Raw genomic sequence first — 25,751 nt, forward strand, 5'->3', positions numbered from 1 at the left:
GAGGGGTTGCATCCCAAAGATCTCTCCTATATCCTGAAATGTGCACTCATTCACTACTCCCCACAAATTTAAAACCATTGGATTGGTGTAGGCATAGGCTAGAGGGAGTTTCCATATATTAGTCATATCTGTTGAAAGGAAGTGAAAAGTGTACACTTTGGGAGAAAGAAAAGATTATTGGGATGCAACCAGTGTCTCATACTAACCCAATGCAACCCTCATTAGCACTATCGACATTATGTGTGCTTAAGTTAACAACCACATGTTGACACCGAGGCACTGAATGGCTACAGTAACAAAAGGTACACATCAGTTGCAACGTTTTAATTACACCCATGCACTGTATAAGGTATGTTTTTTGTTATAGTTGCTTCTGACCTCATCTCTCCCTGCTACTCCTCTGATACAGGTGTCTTCTGACCTCATCTCTCCCCGTTTCCCCTCTGATACAGGTGTCTTCTGACCTCATCTCTCCCCGTTTCCCCTCTGATACAGGTGTCTTCTGACCTCATCTCTCCCTATTACACCTCTGAATCAGGTGTCTTCTGACCTCATCTCTCTATGCCAGTCCTCTGATACAGGTGTCTTCGATGCGCCAGTGAGACGAGTGTGCAACTTCATCTTCTCATCATTTGCCCAAAGTTAGTCTGTATAGGCACATGTTGTCTGCGTGTGATCATCAAACAGATAATGACAGATTCAACAGCTACAGTAGGGAAATGGAGGTACTCTACATCTAGAACAGACAGGGAAAACCACAGCACATTCAGTGGCTTCATGCTTTATAGAGCATAAGGATAAATCCCATGAAAAAAAAACGCATAGGCTGTGTCTCAAATTGCACACTTTTCCCTATATAGTGCATGACGTTTTCACCACCTCCCATAGGGCTCTGGGCAAAAATAATGCACTATATAGGGAATAGCAGGGTGCCATTTGGGATGCAGACATAATGTGTCAGCACTTTTCTACTATAATGATCAAATCAGTAGAACTAATACATAACTTTATTTTCTCAGAAAACTGACAAGCAAATTTTTTGTAAATATATTTGATGCTAATGAACTATTTGTTTAATACAGTTGCAATAAGAGTTCGGTTGTGAAAGGGTGCGGGGGAAAAAAAGGATTTTAACTTTGTCCAAACCTAGTCTGAGGAATGCTGTTTAATGTTTTAGATATTAAGATTATAAAAATTGTATGACATAAAATATGGAATTGAACTCAAAACATGATAGAGTAAATCAGAGTCCTAAAGGTGTGTGTGTATAATACTTTACACTACCCACGATGCAGGTCTTTTTACTAATCTTACAAATTAACATAGGCATTATAGATCTATAGATTGGTCTTTGTCTTGGTTGATCATTTTGGTTTTGTTAAGATCCCCGACGTTTGGTCTTAACATTATTAACATGCATCACTTGTGGAATGATATTGGAAGCATGAGGACCTTATCTTTTATATCAGCGAGAAATCACTTTCCATAGACCTTCATAGGGTTAGGGTTATGTTTCCCACACGGCCATATCTCCATGTTACAGCGTTTGTTTACAGAAGACAGACGGAAGACAGAGGGACCACCTGTGCTAATTAGCATGCTCTATCTAGCATGCTCTGAAGACCTGTGTGTAACAGAAGGCGGCCACCAGAAACGTGTTGTCACTGAAACATTCTGTCGCCTGCAACTGTGAAAGCAGATTAATTTAAAACAGTAAGTATATTTTGTTGTGGAATTATTTTGATGTGACTTAAAAGTAACAGGCTTTATTTTTCTAGAATCGTATTGAAATTGAGAATCTATTCACTTTTAGATGGAGTATTTGGCTGTTTTGGCTGCCAGAGCCAGTGTACCTCTGAAAATAACATATAAGATCCTTGGACCTTAAGGAGTAATGGAAGGCTCCTTAAGAGTACATCTTGGACTAACCCCAGACTTTAAAGAGCTAGGTATCAACAAGTCCTGACCATAAAGTAGGAGAGGCTATAAATCGGTATACACTATAAATCATCATGCACAGAGCTCAGTATCTTTGCTGTATCAGCAACTATTGTTGAATGTTTTAGCTGTGACTGATAGATATTTAAAAAGTGCAGATGCAACACTTGCAGAGTGGTTTACCCGTAACTCTGGCCCCACCCAGAAACAACCTCTAGCCCCTACACTCTAAACACTTCATAGATCTGACATAAATGAGTGAAGGCAAAATGCTCTCTAAAACACTGTAAAGGGGTTGCCATGATTTTGACTTACAGGCAGCTCAGTGGCAAGTAAAATTCAGTATTTCATGTTACAGTACACTTACTGTAATATCAATACGGTATCAAAGCAAGTACTTCGGAATTAATTTATGAACGAATGGATGAATGAAATTCATTGAGGGTAGGACAATGGATTGGTGCAAGCAGGTTGGCTGCTGGGTAAAGTGTTCACGCATTACAACATATTAATTCACATTTGGTGTTTTATATCACTTGCACTTCTGGAGGCCTTAACAAAGGATTCCAAACTGGCAGCGACTACAAGGCAAAACAGACCTAAAGGACATAGTAAAATGCTCAACCGTTTAATCACCTAGAGTCAATTGATGCACCAGTACATCAACATAGGTAACATAATAAAAAAATACCCATCAACCCCCCTCCAACAGCTTAAACTTACAGTGGTTAATAATTACTGCAATGGGGCACAATAACCATGTGGGATCTAAATTGTTACAGCAGTCTCACTCACCAGTGCAACAAATATAACCTCTTACAAGCCACGCCTCAAAATATGTTAATGAGCCAGAAACAACAATAACATGTACCCACTAGTGGTCAAAAGTTTTTTGGAGCTCCAAAGATACAGTATGTTACTGTATTCTGTGGGGTGGAATAACAGTACCATTCAAAACACAGAAATTCTTTCCCTGTCCAAAACAGGGAAAGAATACTCTATGAATAGCCTACACTGTAATGGAAAACGGTTATGTGGAACTTTGGCCATACCTATCCCACCCTTTCAGATCTACACAGATCCTAGGGGCTAGAGGTTGTTTCTGGATGGAAACTCTGTTCTGATTATAAGCAACAGATGAAAACGAGCCCAGGGCAAGAGGTTGGGTTGATGTCAGCTCCCCCGCCGTGCAAGCCCAATGAGTCTGAGCTTGTTCTCCTCACAGAGTCCACTAGATGGCACTGCCCAGGTTGTCTGCTGACCTCACAGTTGAATCTCTACCTGCCGGGGAAAGCCAGGTAAATACATTAAAGAATGTTAGTAAATACATTAAATGTTAGTAAATACATTAAAGAATGTATTGACTTACATCAAGACATTGCACAATTTCCAGTTGAAACAAAAATACACCCAGTTTAGGGAATGATCTGTACAAAATTAAATGTATGTTGTTTGTGTTTTTTAAGGAGGGATAGGGGCACAGGGACCCCCTGGTAATGTGGGACCACCCAGACCTAAAGGGGAGATAGAGGAGTCAGGAGGTAAGCAGCAGTCCTTGACCTATGATTTTGGGATTTCTATGTTTCAGCCTAGTATGGTTCTCAATCAGAGGCAGGTGTCATTAGTTGTCTCTGATTGAGAATCAGACTTAGGTAGCCTGGGTTTCACTGTTTGTTTGTGGGTGATTGTCTAGGTTAGTTGCTTGTGACAGCACAGTTCTCATCATAGCTTCACGGTCGTTATTCGTTTATTGTTTTGTATAGTTTGTATTCAGTGTTGAGTGCTTTCTTTAATTAAAAACTTAATCATGAACACATACCACGCTGCATTTTGGTCCGTTCCTTACGACGATCGTGACATTGTCAACACGGCAGTTCTGCTTTTCTGAAATTCAATGCATGCAAAATGTCCAGAGATGCCGGAGTACATTTTCTACAAAAAAAATAATTTATAGCCACTCTAAAAATTCACGTTGTGTATATGTAACATCAAGTGACGCAAACCACACATTTATGATGCTTTATATACAATGACATTGTTTTTATATCATGTAAATGTATGAAAAACTTAGTCTGGATCTCTTTATTAAACATATCTCAGTGTTAAACATATCTCAGTGTTAAACATATCTCAGTGTTAAACATATCTCAGTGTTAACTGCCTATGGGTGCCAATTTGCTTATGCAAAATAGCAAACTGCCCAATCTTAACTTAACTATCTATTCACAAGAGGTTGGTGGCACCTTAATTGGGGATAACGGGCTAATGGTAATGATTGGATCAGAGATAGTGGAATGGTGTCAAATACCTCAAACAGGTGATTTCCAGGTTTGATGCCATTTCCGTTTGCTCCGTTCTGTTCAGTATTATGAGCCGTTCTCTCAGCAGCCTCCACTGTATCTAATAGACAGCAATGCAGCTGGGAGTTTTGAATACTGAAACTAGCATTTCCATGATATGCAATGCATTTTCAGACTGGCTGAACAATGTTTGTGGACTAATATTTGCATGGAGTGAGCGCTGTGTGTGTCACGAGGGACTGGGTGTGTGTGTGATAAGGTGCGTCTCGGTGAGAGGTGTAAGAGTCAGGCGCAGGAGAGCAGGGATTTCTGAGAAGCGTGTTATATATATATATATATCCACCAATACAAAAATGGCACAGACAAAAACAAAACTAGGCTCTCGAAGGATCAGAAACTCGTGCCAACACACGGAGGAACAACCACAGTTCCGACACTTACATACACGTGCCTAAATAGTGAAACCAATAAACGTCAAAGATAATCGAGCGCAAATACACACAAACATAATCCCGCACGAACTAAGGCAAGCAACAGGTGCTCTATATACACCCAGAAATAAACGCAAATGAAACCAGGTGTGAAAAGGAAGACAGACAAAACAACCAGAAAAGGAAAAAGGGATCGGTGGCGGCTAGTAAACCTGCGACGCCGAGCGCCGCCCGAACAGGGAGAGGAGGTACCTTCCGTAGAAGTCGTGACAATGTGAGGTAAGAATCAGGCGCAGAGAGTTCCACAGGGAAAAGCGCACTTTAATATGGCACCAAAATCCAATGCCCAAAACACAGGGCTCGAAAAATACTGACCAACCCAAAACACAGGGTACACGGTCCGGAGCACGAACACACCCAACGACACAACACGTAACACAAAATCAATCCCGCACAAAACAAGGGCGGGTTTACTATTCTTAAATGAGGAAGCACATCAGGGAAACAATTAGACACAGGTGCAACTAATAAGACAAAACAAACAGAAAAAGGTAAAGGGATCGGTGGCAGCTAGTAGGCTGGTGACGACGACCTCCGAGCACCGCCCGAACAGGCAGGGGAGCCAACTTCGGTTGGAGGTCGTGACACTGTGTTTACTCTGGATGGCTGTATTTCATACATTACTCTGGTTCTCCTTGGGCAGTATTAATCACTGCTTAATTTTAATGCAACGAAAACTGGGTCCCTGTTTCTAAGGGCTAATTTAACTACTATGTCTGACCCTGTAAAACAACACATTTCACTGCACCTATCTGGTGTATGTGTAACAGTACAACTTTAGACAGTCCCCTACTACATCAAGGTCTCAGAGCAAGTGACGTCACCGATCGAAAAGATATTTAGCGCGCACCACCGCTAACTAAGCTAGCTGTTTCACATCCGTTACACTCACCCCCCTTTCTGACCTCCTCCTTTTCCGCAGCAACCAGTGATCCGGGTCAACAGCATCAATGTAACAGTATAACTTTAGACCGTCCCCTCGCCCATACCCGGGCGCGAACCAGGGACCCTCTGCACACATCAACAACAGTCACCCTCGAAGCATCGTTACCCATTGCGGCCCTTGCAGAGCAAGGTGAACTACTACTTCAAGGTCTCAGAGCAACGTCGCCGATTGAAACGCTATTTAGCGCGCACGGCTAACTAAGCTAGCCGTTTCACATCCGTTACATATGTGACAATAAAACATAATTTTTATTTGTTTTACTTGTATGTTATAGAACCCCACAGTGGCGCTGCCATAAGACCCATAAAACCTAGAGGTCAAACAGGGAAATAATTCCAATCGTTTTTCCACCAGTCATTTTTTTCCCATGGGGAATTTTAGAAACACTTAAAATAAGGGCTGTGTTTCCTGTAGGCTTATCCTGGAGTGACATTTTGATAACCATGTAAATCTCTTTCGGACAAGGTGACTTTTATCAATATATTTGGCTTTATTTAGTCTCAGATTCGAAAATGTTAAATAGCATCAAAGTAGACATGCAACGCTACAAATCCCTGCCAGCTCCTGTATGTCATCTCTAGCTGACACCTAGGTAACAGGTATTGTGTCAATGTAAAACATTTAGCAAAAATATGTAGTTAATAGAGAGGCCCAGTGCCTTTCATTAATGGTTGTGAGCTGTGCTGCTTGATCAAACAACAGTATCATGTGACATTTTCTTTGTTAGCAAGCAGCTGATTCCCAAGTTTCAAGGGGAAGTTCACCCATTTTTACATGTGGCCTTTTTTCACTCTTTCTGTGCTTCTAGTTAATCCCCCCAAAAGTTTTTGTTCATAATTTGTTACAGAGAAAATTGTTTGTCACATTTAGCTGATTCTTCACTTGCCATTAACTCCAATACATTATTAAAATGTGTGTCAAATATGTTATAAAACACTCCAAACCAACTCAAATTACATCAGCATCTCTGTCTGGATAATGTCTCTGCACAAAAAAAATCACAGTGAATGATGCTATTTATAACAACAAGAAAACATTTGCAAATATTGGATTATGGGACAGTGGAACATTTGTTTTTTAAAGTGAGTGCAGAGACATTATCCAGACAGAGATTCTCATGTAATATTAGTGGGTTGGAGTGTTTTATAACAGTGTTTTATAACATTTTAATAATGTATTAATAATGTATAATGTATAATGTATAATAATGTATTGTAGTCTATGGATAACTCTGTAACTAAACAAAATATACAAATAATTTTAAAAACAGTTTGGGGGAACAACTACAAGCACAGAAAGAGTGAAAATAAGGCCACATGTAAAAATGGCCGAACTTCCCCTTTAAGTTCAAAACTTTATTGTCCATTCTTGTTAGGGATGGACATTCGTCTTCGGCTTACAGGCATGTGGCTCAAAAACAAACACATTCTCATTCTGAACCCTTGAATACATGATATAGAAATTAATTTGTTTAAACATTGGATTTTGATTACTTTAATTTGCATTTAGGAGTCAACAGTAGTCTCCATGTTTTTCAGTTCCTCCAACTGTTCTCTGTAGCTGTCCGTTTTCATGGCTCCTAGTTACATCAGAAGGTTACACATGTCTGGCTGTCAGCTGCTGATTGTCTTGGCTAGGGCAGGTGCTTGGATCTGAGAAGAACTTCTGTCTACGCCCTGTGCCTGTTCAGGCTGAATCTGTACCATGATGTCATTCAGGTTGACTTCTTCAGATTCTTCACTGAGAGTTTGAGTCCCAGACAGACACGGCAGCACCAGGGTCTGAGTCAGTCCTTCATTCTACAACTTGTACGTAAGTAGTATCAAAATTCACACAAAACCCCTCGGCTACCTGGGTAGCTCGTTGTGCTGTCTCGTTCCTTTCTATACCTTTCCATGTGAAACATTACGCAATGTTAGTGTCATTAGGACGCAGGGGAAAAAACAGACATGTTCAAGGACTCTATGAAAAATGTATAAAAGGGAACTATTCAAACAGAGTATTCTTAGGCAGGATGGGTATTGTCATTTAGCTTGATGCTTTTATGCGGTGTCTTACAGAACAATTTGTGACTCCAATGGGAATTGAACTCACGACTCTGAAGTCTTACTGACTGAGCCACACAGGACCACATGGAGAATGTGTACACGGTTAATGTGATTCTTTGGGTTCACCTGAGGTCAAGTCTGTCCTTGTGTGTGTTAACAGATGGCCATTCGCAGACACGTCCATTTTCCAGGATACAGGTGCAACACAAACAAGTACCGGATACTAACAGGCTGCTAAATATGAACGTTTTTGAAATATTGTTTGTACTTCAACAGGGTTTACCAGTGTGTATTTGGGCCTGGAAAATGCTACCATCAGGACAAAAGACAGATGTGGTGCATTGTACACTTTAAAAAAAAAACCTGATCTTTATTATTTTACCATGAAGAAACGTTCATGCACAATATTTCAGAAACTTTTCAGTCAATGTTTTATTAACACAATTCCATACAATCATCATGCACTTTCATCCATGAATAGATTGAAACGGATCATTTTGCAGTTGCTTACTACGTTGATACAATTTGTTTCATGAATATAATACACAGGTCAAATCAATCCCGACAGTTGTGATATAAAATTACAATTTTCAGAAGTAGAGGCGTCTGTGATATAGATTTTGATTCTGTACCACTTAGTTGTCATAACTGAGTTGTAGAAGCCATGTCTTAAGGATGAAAGTGAGTTTCTGGCGATCAAAACGGACATCTGCCCATACCGGTCTATTACAGAGAAGTTCAATATTAAAGTATGATTGGATCTGTTTATGCATCCCGTACAATCACTGAGTAGATCAGTCGTCTAAGTAACAGTCCTCTATCTTAGGAATGAACGAGATGACGTCACTCAGTTCGTCCAGGCTCTCCTGTAGCAGTTCAGCTGTCTGTCTGATCGTCTGGATGAACTTCATGGTCTCTGACTTGACCTCAGCCTTTGGTTCTTCACATCCAGGCTCCAGCTCAGTGATGGAGTCTGTGTCCATCACTTCTAACTTGCTGGTATCACCAGACTGTTCATTCGCCTTCGCCTGTCGGATGTTGTGGATCTCTCTGGCGTCCATGGCGATGAAGAAGATATCAACAGCTACAAAAAAAGCAGAAAATATTCCTGTCGCCACCTCTGCCACACGCACTGCCCTGGCAGTTTGGGCTGCCACCTTGCCAATATTGGCCACCCGGAGTAGTCTGAAGAGCTCTATTGTGCCCGCAAGGCCTTTCCCAACCCTCACCCCAGCACTAGCAGCGGCCTCTACATTGAAACCGGCACTTTTTATCTTAGAAGAGCTACTTTGCATGAGTGTCTCCAAACCCTCAGCGATGTCTTGCAGAGATGTCACCACAGAGTTCATCTTCTCCTGGAACTCCTTGATGATGTTCTTGATGGCTCGGCGGTCGGTGGACTGATTGACCATGTTGGTGATGTTGGATACTCCGGCAGTGGCTCCACCAGCGACAGCCACCCCAATACCAACCCCAGTGACGATCAGGGTGGCGCCCAGAGTGAAGGGAGCCAGGATAAGCCCCACTATAGAGGTGATTCCTCCAGCTGCTCCAATAACACCTCCCGTCAGACTGCCTATGGTGGTGCCTTTGTGCATACTCTCCAAGCCGTCTGCCAGAGTTCTCAGCTTGTCCAAGGTGGTCTGGAGTTCCTCCACAGTTTTCTCACTCTATAGAAATGCATGAATACATTTAGATGAATGAATGAATGGAAATGTAGATGGTTGGATGGATAAACATACATGTTGAACAATTGATTAATTGAAATTGTATAGCAAACCTTTTTTGTGATGAAACTGATAATGAAGGGTTTCGCCATGATGTCACCAACTGAAGGCCTAATGGTCGGGTCTTGTTGGAAGATGTCACACAGGAGGTCGCGGAGCTCAGATGAGAAGCTCTCTGGGAGAGATGGGTAAGAACCTCCCAATATTTGGCGGATGAGCTTGATTGTGTTCTCTGCAGTGAACTGTGAAGAAAGAACTGTCTATGATCACCCAATATCCTTTAGCTAGGTGGTGGACAGGCAAAATAGAATGCATTCAATATGTGTCGGAATAATTGGATGTTGATTGACCCTTCAAGTCAGAATTTACAAGTTTTGGTATATGATATTTTAACTTTTAAGCTGAAAAGTGATTATACAGAGCAATCTTACAATCTTAATAGTTTTTATAAAATACAGGTAGTTAGTTTGACTTTGTCAATGTTAGCTATCTTTAGCTAGCTGGGTAGATACTATTATCTCATTAGTTGAAGAATTATTCCTACTTTAAAACCATTTGACTACACTCAACCTCAACTGGAAAATGCGAAATTAAAATGGGCATTTGAATGCAGGATTACTTACTGCACACTGAAGCATACACAACTCATACAGCACGCATCCCAAAGACCAAATATCACTGCAAAGATGGAAAATAAATAAATAAATTCTCATGTTATTCTCATTATTTTACACTGCATAACCCTCACACGTATAGTTTCACATTTATAACCCCATAATAAAGCCTTCATAGATATGTCATAAACATATCCAGTGTGGGGTGTGTGTGTGTGTGTGTGTGCGCGCCATGACAGCTGATCTCTGAAAAATGTCAACTTATTTTACATTTTCATTATTATCTTGGTCATCTTATTGGCTTGGCTTACCTAACATACAGTATGGCTTGTGACATCACTTTGACATATTTTATGATACCATATCATAGGCCTTGTGACAGAAGGTTCAAGTTACAGTAAATTATTGATTATCCACCCTCAAATGTTTTGTTAGCTTTAGTGATTTCATTCTCACCTCACTATACCTTCAACATTTTGGGTAATTACTAACTATTTAATCAATATCTTTTTTTTTTAAATGCAGGAATATATATTTAAATATGCATGTTAAATATTTTCTACCTTTTGGTGTCATACATTCCACCAGTTAGAATCTCTGGGCCTAAATAACCCACCATTCCATCCTCGTTGGTCATCCTGATAAAAGAAATTGGAACATGAACACAAAAAAATACTAAAATACTCATACTAAAATACTAAAATACACATCAAAAATGCTCAACTATTAATGTATTTAACTATTAATATGTGTTGTGTAAATTCATCATGAGCCAAGTAACATACTTTTCATTGACACTTCCAAACGCTCCCAAACGAAGTGTTTCAAATTCTGTGAGGAGTACGCTCTAGTATGGATCATAAAATATCATTGTACAGTTGAGGCATTAAGCAACAGTTTATGACATTCCATTATTTCATTTAGGCACTGACATGAATCATATCATACGTTTTTGCAATCATCTCTATTTGTATTGCTGTGAATTCCATGTCAACAATCCCACCCAAATAATAACGTGCGGTTGATTGTTTAAGAAGGCTTTACATGTGTAGGCAGTCATTGTAAATACGAAATTGTTCTTAACTGACTTGCCTAGTTAAATGAAGGTTACATTTTAATCAAATAAAATAATAATAACTAGGTTTTACATAAAACCTTACATTTTATTAACCCTCCTTTTACTTTAAGTTTATTTCCAGGCTATCTTTAAACTAATAGCTTTTGCATGATGTTCTATTAGCGGTACCTGGGGTCTCAGTTCTCTGTGAAGAAGGCCCTGGTCATGTACATGCTTCAGGGCCATGCAGATCTTGACAAACCAGTCCATAATCTGTGAAGGTATCAAAGTGATTATATATTTAGCCTAAAATTAAAAAATTAAAACAGTTGTGGTGTGGAATTTTCTAGTTATTACTTCAGCTACCTTCTCAGAGTAATCTTCTGTAGGGTTTGTCATCTGCTCTTGTATCTTCTGAGAGAGATTTCCCTTCGCACAATGGTCTGTCACTATATAGTAGCAGTTATCCTCTGTGAAAATGTATTAGTAGTTTGTGTGTGAATACTACTTGGGAATACTAATCGTGAAACATATTAATACTGTAGTAGTTCACTTGTTGAAGTTGCTGATACTGTATTACCTTGTAATTCCAATACATTGTCTCTGAAACAAATAAAATACATTTAAATACAAATGTAACGACAACGATAATAATGTAGTTACCTAGAAATGAGTTTTTGTAGCTTACAATGTGGGGGTGACTAATCTGTCTGAGGCTTTCAACACTGGAGTTCAGGACAGATGTCTGTCAAAACAAATGATATGTGACTTATTGAAAGATAAAGGCATGTTAATTATTTATTTTCTCTTTATGAATACATGTCATTATCAATCATTATTTTTGCACCTGCAGAGTTGCCTGTAATTGAAAACCAATTATGTATCCTATCCCTCTGTGATCATTCCAAAAAACTCTAAGATATAATCAATTCAGAAATAACAAATAGTTCTCACATACCTCATTCAGTTTGATCTCTTTAATGACGAACTGGTCCCCATGTTTGTCAGTAGCTATGACACCATTCTCTACCTCCTTCTGGGTAGTGTATCCTTTCTTCTCAAGGACACTCTGTGTTTTCCCCATCTTTAAATTTCACTGGAATCTGTGTCTCACTCATTTCAATTAGCAATGCAATATTATTTGAAAATCAATAAAATAAATTGCAATATACACTAAGTGTACAAAACTTTAGGAACACCTTCTTAATAATGAGTTGCACCCCCTTTTGCCCCCAGAACAGCCTGAGTTCGTCTGGGCATGGACTCCTCAAGGTGTTGAAAGTGATTCACAGGGATACTGGCCTATGTTGTCTCCAACGGTTCCCACAGTTGTGCCAAGATGGCTGGATGTCTTTTGGGTGGTGGACCATTCTTGATACACAGGGAAGCTGTTGAGCGTGAAAAAAACCCGGCAACGTTGCAGTTCTTGACACACTCAAACCGATGCACCTGGCACCTACTACCATACCCCGTTCAAAGGCACTTACTGTAAATCTTTGATCTTTCCCTTTCACCCCCTGAAAGGCACACATACACAATCCATGTCTCAATTGTCTCAAGGCTTAAAAATCCTTCTTTAACCTGTCTCCTCTCCTTCATCTACGCTGACTGAAGTGGTTTTAAGAAGTGACTTCAGTAAGGGATCGTATCTTTCACCTGGATTCACCAGTCTGTCATGGAAAGTTCAGGTGTTCCTAATATTTTGTACACTCAGTGTATAAACACATTTGCGTTTGCGGTAATACAAACATACCAGTAAGGTGTATATGTTATTTACACAGGCTTACCTTTGCTTGTCTGTCTGCTGGTTGTGCTGTTGGTTTACCTAAACTATGATTTGAATAGGAGTTCCAGTCTTATGTGCAGGGCTCCTCTGCTTCCTTGGCATGATCAAACTAACCCACCCACACCCATATCCGCATTGCATGTTCAGCAATCCTGGATCAACTATCAACCATTGTGTCAGCTGGGAGGGACTACAGCGAAGTTTGGGCTAAACTAAAGCATTCAGATCATGTGATTTACAAGAACTCATAAATGCCTTTTAGGCTAAAGTGAAAGCATTCACAAGTTAGAGTGTTGAAACGAGCTGTATACTGTCGTCAACTTGTTTATTTTGTCATGCTTTTTATTGTCCTCTGTACCTGAAACACATGCTTATTATCAGTTGAACAGGGTGAAATAATTATGTGTTTTCCTTTTTGGCACACTGCTAAAAATAAATTACAAATTCATATTAAAAAGTCAACAGATATGAGAAAACGGTTTAACATACTGTACATGCATCAGTTTGCTATTTTTTTCATCTTGTGTTTCATTAAAACAGTTTTGCGAGCTGCTTAGCTCTGCTTACCAGCTGGCAGATGTGGTAGAGTAGTATTGCTTTGGGAATTGTCTTTGGTTAAAGATGAATAGGAATTCAAAAGTAGGCTATCCAACTCTACCTCTGAGTGATTTTGTGAGGAAAAATATCATAGTCTTGTTTCAATTTCACATACTATAACAATATTTGCATCACAAGTAATACCAACCTAGCTTTGAGCTCATGGTCCTAAGAGAGCGAATGGCTGATCAAACTGGAGTCTTGTATGTGAAAGAACATGACACTAGACTCATGTTTCTTCAACCTTGGTAAACTGAAATAACATGATCATTTTTATTCCAATAATGTTTCTCAGGTGGACTGCTGCTTCCCTCCAGTCTCCCGTATCTCGCCTTTAGGTCCGGCTGGTCTTCCTTTTCTTCCTAAAAAAAATACGACAAACATGATGGCTCTCACCAATCTTAGGACAGTCTGTAAAAGGCGGCATATAAAGTCATATCACAGTTGTATCACACACTACACTGCCATGTGGAGGTACTGTTGTCTACTCTACAGTCTCCGACAAACACTCTCAGGTTCTTTATTGGTTGTTTATTGGTTAAAACTCTATTCAACCAGATTACGTGCAGAGAGCAGTGTGTTAGAGCAGTTACTACTAGTTTATTCTTGAAGTAACATGCAACTGAAGCCACTGCAATGAATTAACACATTGACAACAATTACATTTTGTTGTCGATGTGGATGACACTCAACTACTTTTCTGTCAGCCTGTTCCGTTGGAATGGAGTTTAGGCCTTCCATGGTGACGTCACCATGTGATACATTTGTTAAAATAGACCAATAACTGTAACGCTCGTCTGAAGAGGACCAAAGCGCAGCGTGGTACTTGTTCATGATGATTTATTCAGAACTGAACACTGAAACAAAATAACAAAGTGGAACAAAACGAAACAGTTCTGTCTGGTGAAGACACAAAACAGAAAACAACTACCCACAAAACACAGGTGGGAAAAAGGCTGCCTAAGTATTTATTTTATTTATTTTATTTCACCTTTATTTAACCAGGTAGGCTAGTTGAGAACAAGTTCTCATTTGCAACTGCGACCTGGCCAAGATAAAGCATAGCAGTGTGAACAGACAACACAGAGTTACACATGGAGTAAACAATTAACAAGTCAATAACACAGTAGAAAAAAAAGAGAGTCTATATACATTGTGTGCAAAAGGCATGAGGAGGTAGGCGAATAATTACAATTTTGCAGATTAACACTGGAGTGATAAATGATCAGATGGTCATATACAGGTAGAGATATTGGTGTGCAAAAGAGCAGGAAAGTAAATAAATAAAAACAGTATGGGGATGAGGTGGGTAAAAATGGGTGGGCCATTTACCGATAGACTATGTACAGCTGCAGCGATCGGCTAGCTGCTCAGATAGCAGATGTCTGAAGTTGTTGAGGGAGATAAAAGTCTCCAACTTCAGCGATTTCTGCAATTCGTTCCAGTCACAGGCAGCAGAGAACTGGAACGAAAGGCGGCCAAATGAGGTGTTGGCTTTAGGGATGATCAGTGAGATACACCTGCTGGAGCGCGTGCTATGGGTGGGTGTTGCCATCATGACCAGTGAACTGAGATAAGGCGGAGCTTTACCTAGCATGGACTTGTAGATGACCTGGAGCCAGTGGGTCTGGCGACGAATATGTAGCGACGGCCAGCCAACTAGAGCATACAGGTCGCAGTGGTGGGTGGTATAAGGTGCTTTAGTGACAAAACGGATGGCACTGTGATAAACTGCATCCAGTTTGCTGAGTAGAGTGTTGGAAGCTATTTTGTAGATGACATCGCCGAAGTTGAGGATCAGTAGCGATAGACAGCTGTCCCTGATTGAGAACCATACCCGGCCAAAACATAGAAACACAAAACCTAGAAATAAAGAACATAGAATGCCGAACCCAAGTCAAACCCTGACCAAACCAAATAGAGATGTAAAAAAGGCTCTCTAAGGTCAGGGCGTGACAATAACAAAGAGAGTTCGAAACCTCTCTGTCAATAACAGCAACAACAAAAAATCCCCTTCCCACTCAGACCACTCACAGACAGTCCTAGCAAATGTCTTGCTTGAGCTGTTGCCCTTTGCGAAGAAGCAATTATTGTTTATTTTTGACCATTTTAATTGAAAACAATCACAGTTACCCAGAAATGATTCAATATTGAGATAAAAACAGCTGCGTTGGACCTTTAAAAAAGAGCAAGTTACACAACAGACTCTTAGTAAGCTGTATAATAACAGTACCTCAATACGTGTTTCCCTATTCTGAAATGTAACCTAGGAAACACATATTGAGGTACTACGCCCTTATTAGTCCCGTCCTTGAGACAGCTTGCTGAGAGTTGGTTTCTTGTGTAACTTGCTCTTTATTAAATATTGAATATGCTAAAGGGGTTATTAAGGATTGGCCTAATATTTGGCTAATGAGACGTAATAAAGGCCTTATAAGATACTTATGCACACTTCTAAACTACAAATTAGTGGCTAATATTTGTACCTTCAAATAAAGTGTTACATGACCCGGGAAAACATTCCTGTTGGCCAATAAGAGTTCTGATATGCTCCTGGTCAAGCCGCACAGCTAGGAGTCAAGGCCCAAAGTATGGAAGAAAAAAAGTTTAAAAGCACTTGAGGACTGCAATCATAGGAACGACCCTAGGAACTGCACTTACATCTCTGTCACAACCAGCTCACCTTACATAGTGGAGATGAATTAATGAAACCCCAGAGAGACTTGGGGAATACCTGGGGATCATCAGGGAAATACAAAACTAATCAAAGCAGGGTAATGCAAAGTATCCAGCAGATTGTTTTTTCCCATCTTGTTCTAAGGCTGGCTTTGCCTCTAGGGCAGAAACTAATGCAATGAAGTGGTAAAGTTTAGGCGAGTAAGTTTAGATATTGTTTACATTTGGGCAAGTAATTCCAATTGGTTAAGGTTAGGGTGGGATTCAAACCAGTGACCTTGTGTATGGCAACCCACTTGGACGTTTTTACGAATCAGATGCTTAGACATTACCAGAACCTCTCAATTCATCATCAATTATTAACACATACTTAATTCATTCATAACAAACAGATTAAAATGCTGATGTTAAAATTGTTTTAAAAAAGATAATCCTAATATATATCATGAATCTCACCTTTTTCTTGCCAATGAGTCAATGATTGTGTTGTATGAAAATGAGACACAGTTTTTTAAAAATCGCCTTGTACAATGGAACAACAATGGAATGATCAACAAAACACCAGTAAATGGTATTACCAAAATTGGTACAGTGGATTCATCCTCCTCAGGTGTAACCTAGTCAAAAAATGAACATCCAATCACATTAACCGTTACTCTCTTGCGCGAATTCCACTAACAGTCCATATGTAGCCAAATGTAGCTGCTGCTAATGTTGGTATCTGTGCTGATGGCGTAAAAGCCATGACAGGGAGAGATAGTGGAGTGGCAACGTGCGTGCAAGCAGTTGCTCCCGATGCCACTTGGGTACACTGCAGCATCCACTGAGAGGCTCTTGCTGCCAAGGGAATGCCTGACAGCTTGAAAGACATTTTGGACACTACAGTGAAAACAGTTAACTTTGTTAAAGCAAGGCCCCTGAACTCTTGTATATTTTCTGCACTATGCAATGATATGGCTCAGCGACCATGTAAAGCTTTTACAACATACGTGCTGGTTATCAAGGGGCAAAGTATTGACACGTTTTTTTAAATTGAGTGATGAGCTTAAAGTTTTCTTTACTGACCATAATTTTCACTTGTCTGGCCGCTTGCATGATGATGATGAGTTTCTCACACGACTGGCCTATCTGGGTGACGTTTTTTCTCGCCTAAATGATCTGAATTTAGGATTACAGGGACTCTCCTCAGCTATATTCAATGTGCAGGACAAAATTGAGCCTATGATTAAGAAGTTGGAGCTCTTCTCTGTCTGCGTTAACAAGGACAACAACATAGGTCTTTGCATCATTGTAAGAGTTTTTGCGTGCAAATGAACTCAAGCTTACAGACAATGTCAAATGTGATATAGCGAAGCACCTGAGTGAGTTGGGTGCGCAATTACGCAGGTACTTTACCGAAACGGATGACACACACAACTGGATTCATCATCCCTTTCATGCCCTGCCTCCAGTCCACTTACCAATATCTGAACAAGAGAGCCTCATCGAAATTGCAACAAGCGGTTCTGTGAAAATGTAATTTAATCAGAAGCCACTGACAGATTTCTGGATTGGGCTGCGCTCAGGGTACTCGGCCTTATCAAATTGTGCTGTTAAGACACTGATGCCCTCTGCAACCACTTACCTATTTGAGAGTGCACTCTCGGCCCTCACTAGCATGAAAACTAAATACAGGCACAGACTGTGTGTGGAAAATGATTTTAAGACTGAGACTCTCCAATACAACCCAACATTGTAGAGTTATGTGCATCCTTTCAAGCACACCCTTCTCATTAACCTGTGGTGAGTTATTCACAATTTTCGATGAACAAATAAGGTTTTATATGTAAGATGGTTAAATAAATAGAAAAATTATTGATTATTATAACACTTCCCACAAGCCGGGTTGTGACAAAAACTCACACTCGTTCTTATGTTTAATAAATGCATCGTATAGTGTGTGTGTGGCAGGCTTACAATGATGAAAAAAACAACATTTGAGAGTGTGCTGACCCTGGTGCTAGAGGAGGTATGCAGCTGGAGGTTGAATGTTTGGACTATAAGAAATGTGGGAACCACTGCTCTAATGCCGTTGAGCCCGTTGATTATTACTTGAGTCAACCAGTAGGTGGCAGTGTAGAACAGTCATGTTGAAAAATCACTCTATTTTTAAATTTTTTATTGTGTGTTAGTTTTTCCAGGCCTGTTGATACTGTTGATCTACTCAAACCTCTTCTACCAACCTGAAACCTGGTGTGCTACCAAAGGAGCGCTCTACAGCCAAGTTAAACATTGAACCAGCTTCATATTCTCTGTATAGTGAGCAATTAGTGGGGCGTTTTCTATTACAGCAGTCTGGGCTGTTAATTCAAATGTATGTGTATATTTTCTCCTGTCGAATAGTATTTTTTGAAAAATTGCTTTTATTTGTTGAAATGTACACATAACACAAAACAAACATCATAAACTATACCAATAATATACCATTCCAATACCAGAGTATACTTCTCAATGCTAAATTTAAAACTGTAATACATGTTTTTGTGTTCTGAAAATATGATTTCTCAGGATGTTTTACTCATGCTCTTTATCTAATGTTTGAGGCCCTTGCTCTACTAGGAGCTGAAAGGAATACGTTAAGTCAAGTACCTGACGTAAAACAGTGTTGGGTTTTGGTTGCCTCCAATGTTGAGCCAAGGAAGTGAAGAGGTGCAAAAATTACCTTTTTGGGGTATTTTTTTTCATGAATAGAGATGTATATTTAAAGGCCGAAATAATGGAAATGCTTGAGTAAATGAGGAATACAAAGTGTATGGAAAGCAGGTGCTTCCACACAGGTGTTGTTCCTGAGTTGATTAAGCAGTTAACGTCCTATCATGCTTAGGGTCATGTATAAAAATGCTGGGCAGGCCATTATTTTGGCAAACATGGCTATGCCCCCATGGGGTGACAAGGTCCCATCAACAGGGCACGAGTGGTCACTGAATGGTTTGATGAGCATGAAAACGATGTAAACCATATGCCATGGCCATTTCAGTCACGAGAGCTCAACTCAATTGAACACTTATAGGATCATCTGGAGCGGCGATTTCCACTAACATCAACAAGTCACCAAATGATGGAATTTCTCATGGAAGAATGGTGTCGCATCCCTCCAATTGAGCCCCAGAAATGTGTTGAGTCTATGCAAAGTTTAATTGAAGCTGTTCTGGCTTGTGGTGACCTAACGACCTATTAAGACACTTTATGTTTGGTGTTTCCTTTATTTTGGCACTTACTTGTAAACTCTTTATTCATTCATTCATTCATGATACTATAACAACATTATTTGTAAAGCACTTTTCATATATTGTGTTGAAAGTGCTACAGTCTATGTGTATTTATATATTTTGTTGTAAGCTCTTCGTTTAAGCTTTCTAAATGTTACGCTTTTGGTTCCAAACATGGCCACCTTTACCAACTGTCTGATGAGACACCCTACAAAAGACATGACTCATACAACAGTACGCAATCCGAACTAACCCTGAGTGTTTCTGTGATTGAGTGTGCAGCGCATTAAAAGTTGTCAGTTTGAGTGTCAACTGATTAAGCAAATATACCCACGAAAGGTCAAACATGCATTGTAAAAAACGTTGTTTGGGAAAAAAAATGTATACAAATATTTCCATAATTGCACATTTAAAACATGTTTCATTTAAAAGGGTAATCAGGAAGAACAGTTCACCATCCAGTGGCTTCATTATTGGACAGACACACACAAGCTCGCACACACACAAACACACACACACACACACATTCCTGCCAATTTGTGGTGTCACCTATGAGAATGTGTGCCAACACTCAAGACAAATATTTAAACACACACTCACACTTACACCAACATAAAACCACACCAGCAAAGACAAAATAAAACAAAGATTCTAAACGTATAGGGGATGACATGGGGGGGGGTATATATAGGGAAATTCCAACCACATATTCATCATCTGAAACACCACCCGAACCAACATCAAACACCTGGAAGCCATGTATTTGACACCATTCCGCTCCAGCCGTTCCCATGAGCCTGTCTTCCCCAATTAAGGTGCCACCAACCTCCTGAGACATCAATATATGTGAAAACGGCGGGTTCGACATTTCGTGGTCAACAGAATACAAGAAGACAGGTGTTGATGTTTGGTGTTGATGGTGGTGCTGGAGATGATGAATATGAGGTTGAAATGGTGAAAATGTTAGCATTGGGCCTTGTATCACCGGATCCATTCTGTACGCTATTGTCTTACTACCCCCAACTAGAAAGTGTTTCACTATGTATGTTTAATGACATGCATTTATAAGCATATAACTTCAGATCTGACCTGGTCTTTTAACCCAGAACCAGAGCGTCTGAAAAGGCACCTTACGGTATTCTCAACCCAGTGAAAGTAGTGCACTATGTAGAGAATAGGGTGTCATTTGGGGATGCAGCCTTGCCAAGTGTCAGTGGCAGTAAAGATGCAGGATTTCTGAGTTCATGGTGTGTCACCTTCAGATCATCATTACAGCATCATCATACCTAGCACACCAAACAGGATCAGCAGAGCTGTGAAGGAGTAAGAGAGAGAGAGAGAGAGAGAGAGAGAGAGAGAGAGAGAGAGGAAGATTGGTTGTCTACTGAAGATTATATGGGATTATATGAGATAAGGTACTACGGTAACACTTTATAATAACTTCCATGAATGTACAGTTATAAAAAGTCATACATGTTTATAAATGCTTTATCAATTAATATAAATCATTTATTGATAAACAATATTAATTGTTTAGAAATGACGCAAGTGCTCATGACTTGTAGTGCTTTTAATCCTTAGAAACAGCTAGACATTTTTACAAATATTGAAATACTAACATTTAATCAATCATGTTATCAGTTCTTATTATAAAAGTGTTAGCAGTAGCGATTTCCAATGGGGTTGGTACCTTGAGACAGGGTGTGCTGCAGGCCCAAGGCATGGCTGGAGGCAGTGTTGGAAGTAGCAGCAATGTTGGAAGTAGCAGTAGTGGTGGAAGTATTTGTAGTGGAGGAAGTAGAATTAGTGGGGGCGGCGTTCAAAGAGTTGATCACAGTACTGTTGGGGTTGGCCAGGTCCACGGCTGCATTGTTGACCAGGACAACCTTAGGAGTACCCAGGGTTCCTGGGGGAGGAGAAAAAGATGAGCAAGAGAGAGAGACAGGGAGAGTTAGAGATGGCCCAGAAAGAGGGGATACAATGTCCACAGGGTGTTTGGAGGTATAGGGTGAAGTTGCCTGTATACGCTGATCTTGGGTCAGTTGAGCAATTCCCCCACTAATCGTTAAGGTTGGGATTGGGGAAGAGGAAGCTGATCCTAGGTCTCTATCTAGAGGAAGCTTCACCCTGGAGCGTGTTTGGATGAGTGCCTCACCGTTAATTACGGTCCCGTTGGAAACGGAGAGGACGAAGCTGGTGTCAGTGCTCCTGGTGCTCCTGGTAGCTTCGGGGAGAGTAGCAGAGAAGGTGCACTGGATGATCTGACCGTTGACTGAGCCCTTCACAGAGTCCACAGCCAGCTACACAACACAAGAGTCCCAACATTATTAGTCAAAATGGACATTAGCCAAATGTCAGTAGGCCTAGAATTAGTCAGGTACATTGTTGTTCTCCGTGGCCTTGTCCCAAATGGCACCCGAGTGTATATGCAGCATTGGGATCAAATTGAACTTAAATGACCACTCAGAAAATGTTTTAATTCAAGTTCATGAATTACTCTTACTCTTGGCTCTAGATCTTGTTCAACTCACAACTTCATTGGGTGAATATCAGTTAACTGCTGGAATTTGCTTGAAATCAAAACTTGCTCCTGAAAGGCGTTCCAGGAAGGCAGAAGTGAAACAATTGTTTCTGATTGGTTCAACTCACCGTGCCAGTGACTGTCAGAACTTTATTTAGGAGGAGAGTGGTGAAGAACTTCATTGTGCCGTTGTTGTTGGCACACACGTAGGTCGTGTCATTAACGCCCTACAGAGGAGAGCGAGAGGATGGATTCAAATAACTATAAATAAATCATATATTTTTTTTAAGTCATTAATTAAATATCAATCTCAAGACCCCAAATGTATAATATCCAGAATTTCCTCAAGTTAATTAAGAGTCTATTGACCTATGTGTCAATCTAAGTGACATAATTTAAAAATCTGCATCAAAATCTGTCCGTTTTTGCATGGGCTGCTTCTCTATCCATCGCATCCGCCTATGTCGGGCCTTCCACATCTGCGGTGGAAGGTGATCGAGCTACAGTACAACGTTGTCAGACCATGAGACACCCCAAAAATCGATCTATTCACCAAAACATCTGTAGCGTGCAAACTAATATGGCCACTCTATGGAAAGATGAGACTCTCACGAACACAATGGTGTTCTCAGTTTCGCTCTACCACCCCCACGTCACTCGTCTGAAGTTGGTGCCGCCGGTGTGCCAATTTATGTCAATAGCGTCTGAACCTTTTGGGCTACAAACTAATATAACCCCACTATGGAAAGGGAAGATTCTCACGAACACAATGGTATTCTCCGTTTTGTTCTACAAGTGTCATGGGTCTCTCCTGAAGGTAACTGATACCTGTAAAAAAGAAACGAATGGAAGCATGGAGGTAGTTTTGTGCCAACCAAAAAAAGTGGTTAAGCGTGTGCAAAAAAACAAGATAGAAACCATATGATTTATATTTGGAATTTTTTGCCTTTTAAAAATTTGCCTACAGGGGTCATAACGTTTCAAATGAAATAACTAAATGAGACATAGTATGACCATCTTAAAACAATGTCATATGTTAGCTTAGTAGACTTTTAGAGGTTAAAATGACTTTCCTCCTATCACAAATCCTAACTCACTTTTCCTGGGTATTGTAAAATGTCTACTAATTTGAAGGCAGTTTTCCATACCAGGGTGGTGTTTTTGGACAAGCCTACAGCGATGTAGCCTCTGGACTCTCCTCGTAGCTGGAGGGAGAAGGTCTGTCCCGAGGACTGCCGCGTGGAGACGAAGAAACATGAACCAGCCATGGCCGGGTCACAGTCTGATGGCTCAGCAGCACAGAACTGAGTCTTTCCACAATCCGCCCTTGAGATGTTTTGCTGTGTATGAAGAGTCCCTCATTAGTTGCTGTTGTGTTTGTCATTCTCTTTTGCTTAAAGGGTCAATATGCAATTGGTAGACATATTTTTTTACTTTTAAATCAATGATATTGATTCTTGACGAATACAAAGAATAAAGCTTGTTTTACTCCATTGTTTGCCTCATTGTTTGCTATGTGAGATAGTGCAGTTGAAACTCCCAATCAGGCACTCTATTGCTTGATCTACTTCCTGTTTCCATGTCAGTCTGTGAGGTTTATTGTTGAGGAAAGAAAGAGATAAGATTAGAGAGGGAAATAGGGATAGTTGAGAGAGGAAAAGCAGAAAGAGTGAGAGAAAATGTATTTCTTTTGTAGTCTGAAACTGTGAGACATGTAGCCTAGGTAACTCACCGTGAGAGCTGGGACGGTGGTGTTGACAACAGTGGGGGCTATTGCCTTGTTGGGTGTAATTGTCGGTTTGGGTGCCATTGTAGTGGTGGGTGCCATTGTGGTGGTGGGTGCCATTGTGGCGTTGGGTGCCATTGTGGCATTGGGTGCCCTTGTAGTGGTGGGTGCCACTGTGGCGTTGGGTGCCATTGTCGTGGTGGGTGCCATTGTGGCATTGGGTGCCATTGTGGAATTGGGTGCCATTGTAGCGTTGGGTGCCATTGTAGTAGTGGGTGCCATTGTGGCGTTGGGTGCCTTTGTGGCGTTGGGTGCCATTGTAGCGTTGGGTGCCATTGTAGTAGTGGGTGCCATTGTGACATTGGGTGCCATTGTAGCATTGGGTGCCATTGTAGTGGTGGGTGCCATTGTGGTGTTGGGTGCCATTGTGGCGTTGGGTGCCATAGTAGCGTTCAGAGTCATTGAAGAGTTCTGTGCTTCGGCTCCCATCGCCATGCACGCCATTACCATGATGGCTGCGATCATTAGTCTGCCGCTATTGTCCATTCCTGATACAGTAACAGAGATCCAGGCGATTAGGATATGTAATAATAATGATAATATTAACAATAACAATAATGAATAAAAAGGACAGCTACAATGAAACATTTCCAAGTGTAATAATCACCAGTCAGATGCATTGCACCATCATGTTGATTATGATACTAAACCTATTTCAAAAGCTTTGAGATGTATTCATGGGAACATAAGATTATCATACCAGTTTGAATGAATACCTTAACATACATTGGTCAATAAAGATCCCATGGCACTAATCGTAAGAGTAGGGGTCTTAACCCCAGTGGCAAAGTGTCCTATCTCGCCCGTAAATGAGAATGTGTTCTCAGTCAACTTAACTGTTAAACTAATGGTTCAATAGAAAGAAAAGAAAATGCCAGTGAATGAACATAGGCCTGCCATTATTGTGGTAATTGGTAATTAATTGTTAATATCATGGGTGGTGAATTTAACAACAACAAAACACTGCATAGTGAATGGGTAAGCTTGTTGAATTAAGACTAGACTGTTATTGTTTTTACATGATTAATTAGTAGCCTAGATCCACTAATTCAATTAAATCATGTGACAAAAACAACGAAAAACGTCCGTAGGCTATTCCAAGGAGAAAAGGTTCATAAGTTATAATCTGATAGTATTTATAAAACTAACCAGCGCCAAATAAATCAAGAAACGTAATAGAATTTGATTTTAAAACAAATGAGTTGTTGTTTTAAAACATCCACATGATTAGATAAAAGTGATGAAAAGTTTACCTGTGATTTGGAGACTTGCACGATTCCGTGAGGTAAAAAGCGTCGCACCACACTTTGAACAAGTTGTGCTCACGGCTACTGTAAATACAGCTATACTGTTAAAACAGAGGTGTGGTCGAGGGGAAGATTCTCTCAAACATCCGCTATTTACACAGCATTTGCGAGGGGAGGAGGGACAAAGGATGGAGAAACCTGCTTCTCTCCTCAGGTGCTGCCTTTCTGGGAGGGTGTACTGAGTGGAAACAATTGCTGGTCATACGCCTGATACTCAGACAATAGATTGTGTCGAGTCACTGCACCCTTTTCATGGATCCGATTTCTTCTCTTCCCTTGTGTATTAAATATGCTTGGAAACTATATTGCAAAGAAAGAAAAAATAATAATATCATGAAGTTAGATACAATAGATACAATCTAGGCCTAAATATAATCTACTGCTAACTCCAAATAACATTTTAATTGTATTAAAATGTTTCCTTTTTCCTTCATTTTGTTCAACTGTTGCCATGCACCTGCAAAGAGATTGCTCAGATGTGCGAGTGCCTTTTGAAAATGGTATTTCTACTGATTCTATGATCAATAACCGTGTCATTCAGATCTGGCTCAGTTTGATTGAGCGTTCAACCTCACACAGTGGAGGGCAGTCTTTTGAGTACAGTCTTGATTGTATCAAGTGGCCAAAGGGTTAGACACCAGTTTTGGTGAAGCAAAAAAACATATGCTGGCTTTAGTTTCAATGGCCCAAATGAATACATTTAATTTGT

General features: G+C 40.3%; 2 protein-coding genes and 1 long non-coding RNA gene across 7 annotated transcripts; all 3 read right to left on the reverse strand.

Annotated features, from left to right (window-relative positions):
- Positions 1-2,642: 2,642 nt before the first annotated feature.
- LOC121839392 lies at positions 2,643-4,912 on the reverse strand. The gene is made up of 3 exons (XR_006078930.1): positions 4,247-4,912; positions 3,758-3,822; positions 2,643-3,219 (listed from the first exon to the last, which is right to left on the reverse strand). It is a non-coding gene; the product is annotated as an uncharacterized LOC121839392 (long non-coding RNA).
- A 3,225-nt stretch (positions 4,913-8,137) lies between these two features.
- Positions 8,138-13,058, reverse strand: LOC112215082 (serine/threonine-protein kinase PLK4). Of its 5 annotated transcripts, none has more exons than XM_042298245.1 (10): positions 12,909-13,058; positions 12,080-12,224; positions 11,785-11,866; positions 11,488-11,591; positions 11,311-11,394; positions 10,850-10,911; positions 10,628-10,702; positions 10,074-10,128; positions 9,504-9,692; positions 8,138-9,393 (listed from the first exon to the last, which is right to left on the reverse strand). In XM_042298245.1, the coding sequence occupies exons 2-10, from the start codon at positions 12,203-12,205 to the stop codon at positions 8,518-8,520; spliced, it is 1,653 nt and encodes a 550-aa protein (XP_042154179.1). In that variant the 5' UTR covers positions 12,206-12,224; positions 12,909-13,058; the 3' UTR covers positions 8,138-8,517. The 5 variants fall into 5 exon arrangements, with proteins under 5 accessions (XP_042154179.1, XP_042154181.1, XP_042154180.1 ...); XM_042298247.1 differs by having other exon boundaries at positions 12,080-12,230; positions 12,909-13,043; XM_042298246.1 differs by having other exon boundaries at positions 12,080-12,234; positions 12,909-13,043.
- Positions 13,059-18,562: 5,504 nt separating this feature from the next.
- Positions 18,563-25,142, reverse strand: si:cabz01007794.1 (mucin-5AC). Its single transcript, XM_024373423.2, has 7 exons — positions 24,989-25,142; positions 23,682-24,223; positions 23,098-23,289; positions 22,078-22,176; positions 21,584-21,728; positions 21,119-21,334; positions 18,563-20,741 (listed from the first exon to the last, which is right to left on the reverse strand). The coding sequence occupies exons 2-7, from the start codon at positions 24,219-24,221 to the stop codon at positions 20,698-20,700; spliced, it is 1,236 nt and encodes a 411-aa protein (XP_024229191.1). The 5' UTR covers positions 24,222-24,223; positions 24,989-25,142; the 3' UTR covers positions 18,563-20,697.
- Between the last annotated feature and the right edge of the window lie 609 nt (positions 25,143-25,751).

The sequence above is a fragment of the Oncorhynchus tshawytscha genome, linkage group LG15 (genome assembly GCF_018296145.1).
Source record: "Oncorhynchus tshawytscha isolate Ot180627B linkage group LG15, Otsh_v2.0, whole genome shotgun sequence".
Taxonomy (NCBI): domain Eukaryota; kingdom Metazoa; phylum Chordata; class Actinopteri; order Salmoniformes; family Salmonidae; genus Oncorhynchus; species Oncorhynchus tshawytscha.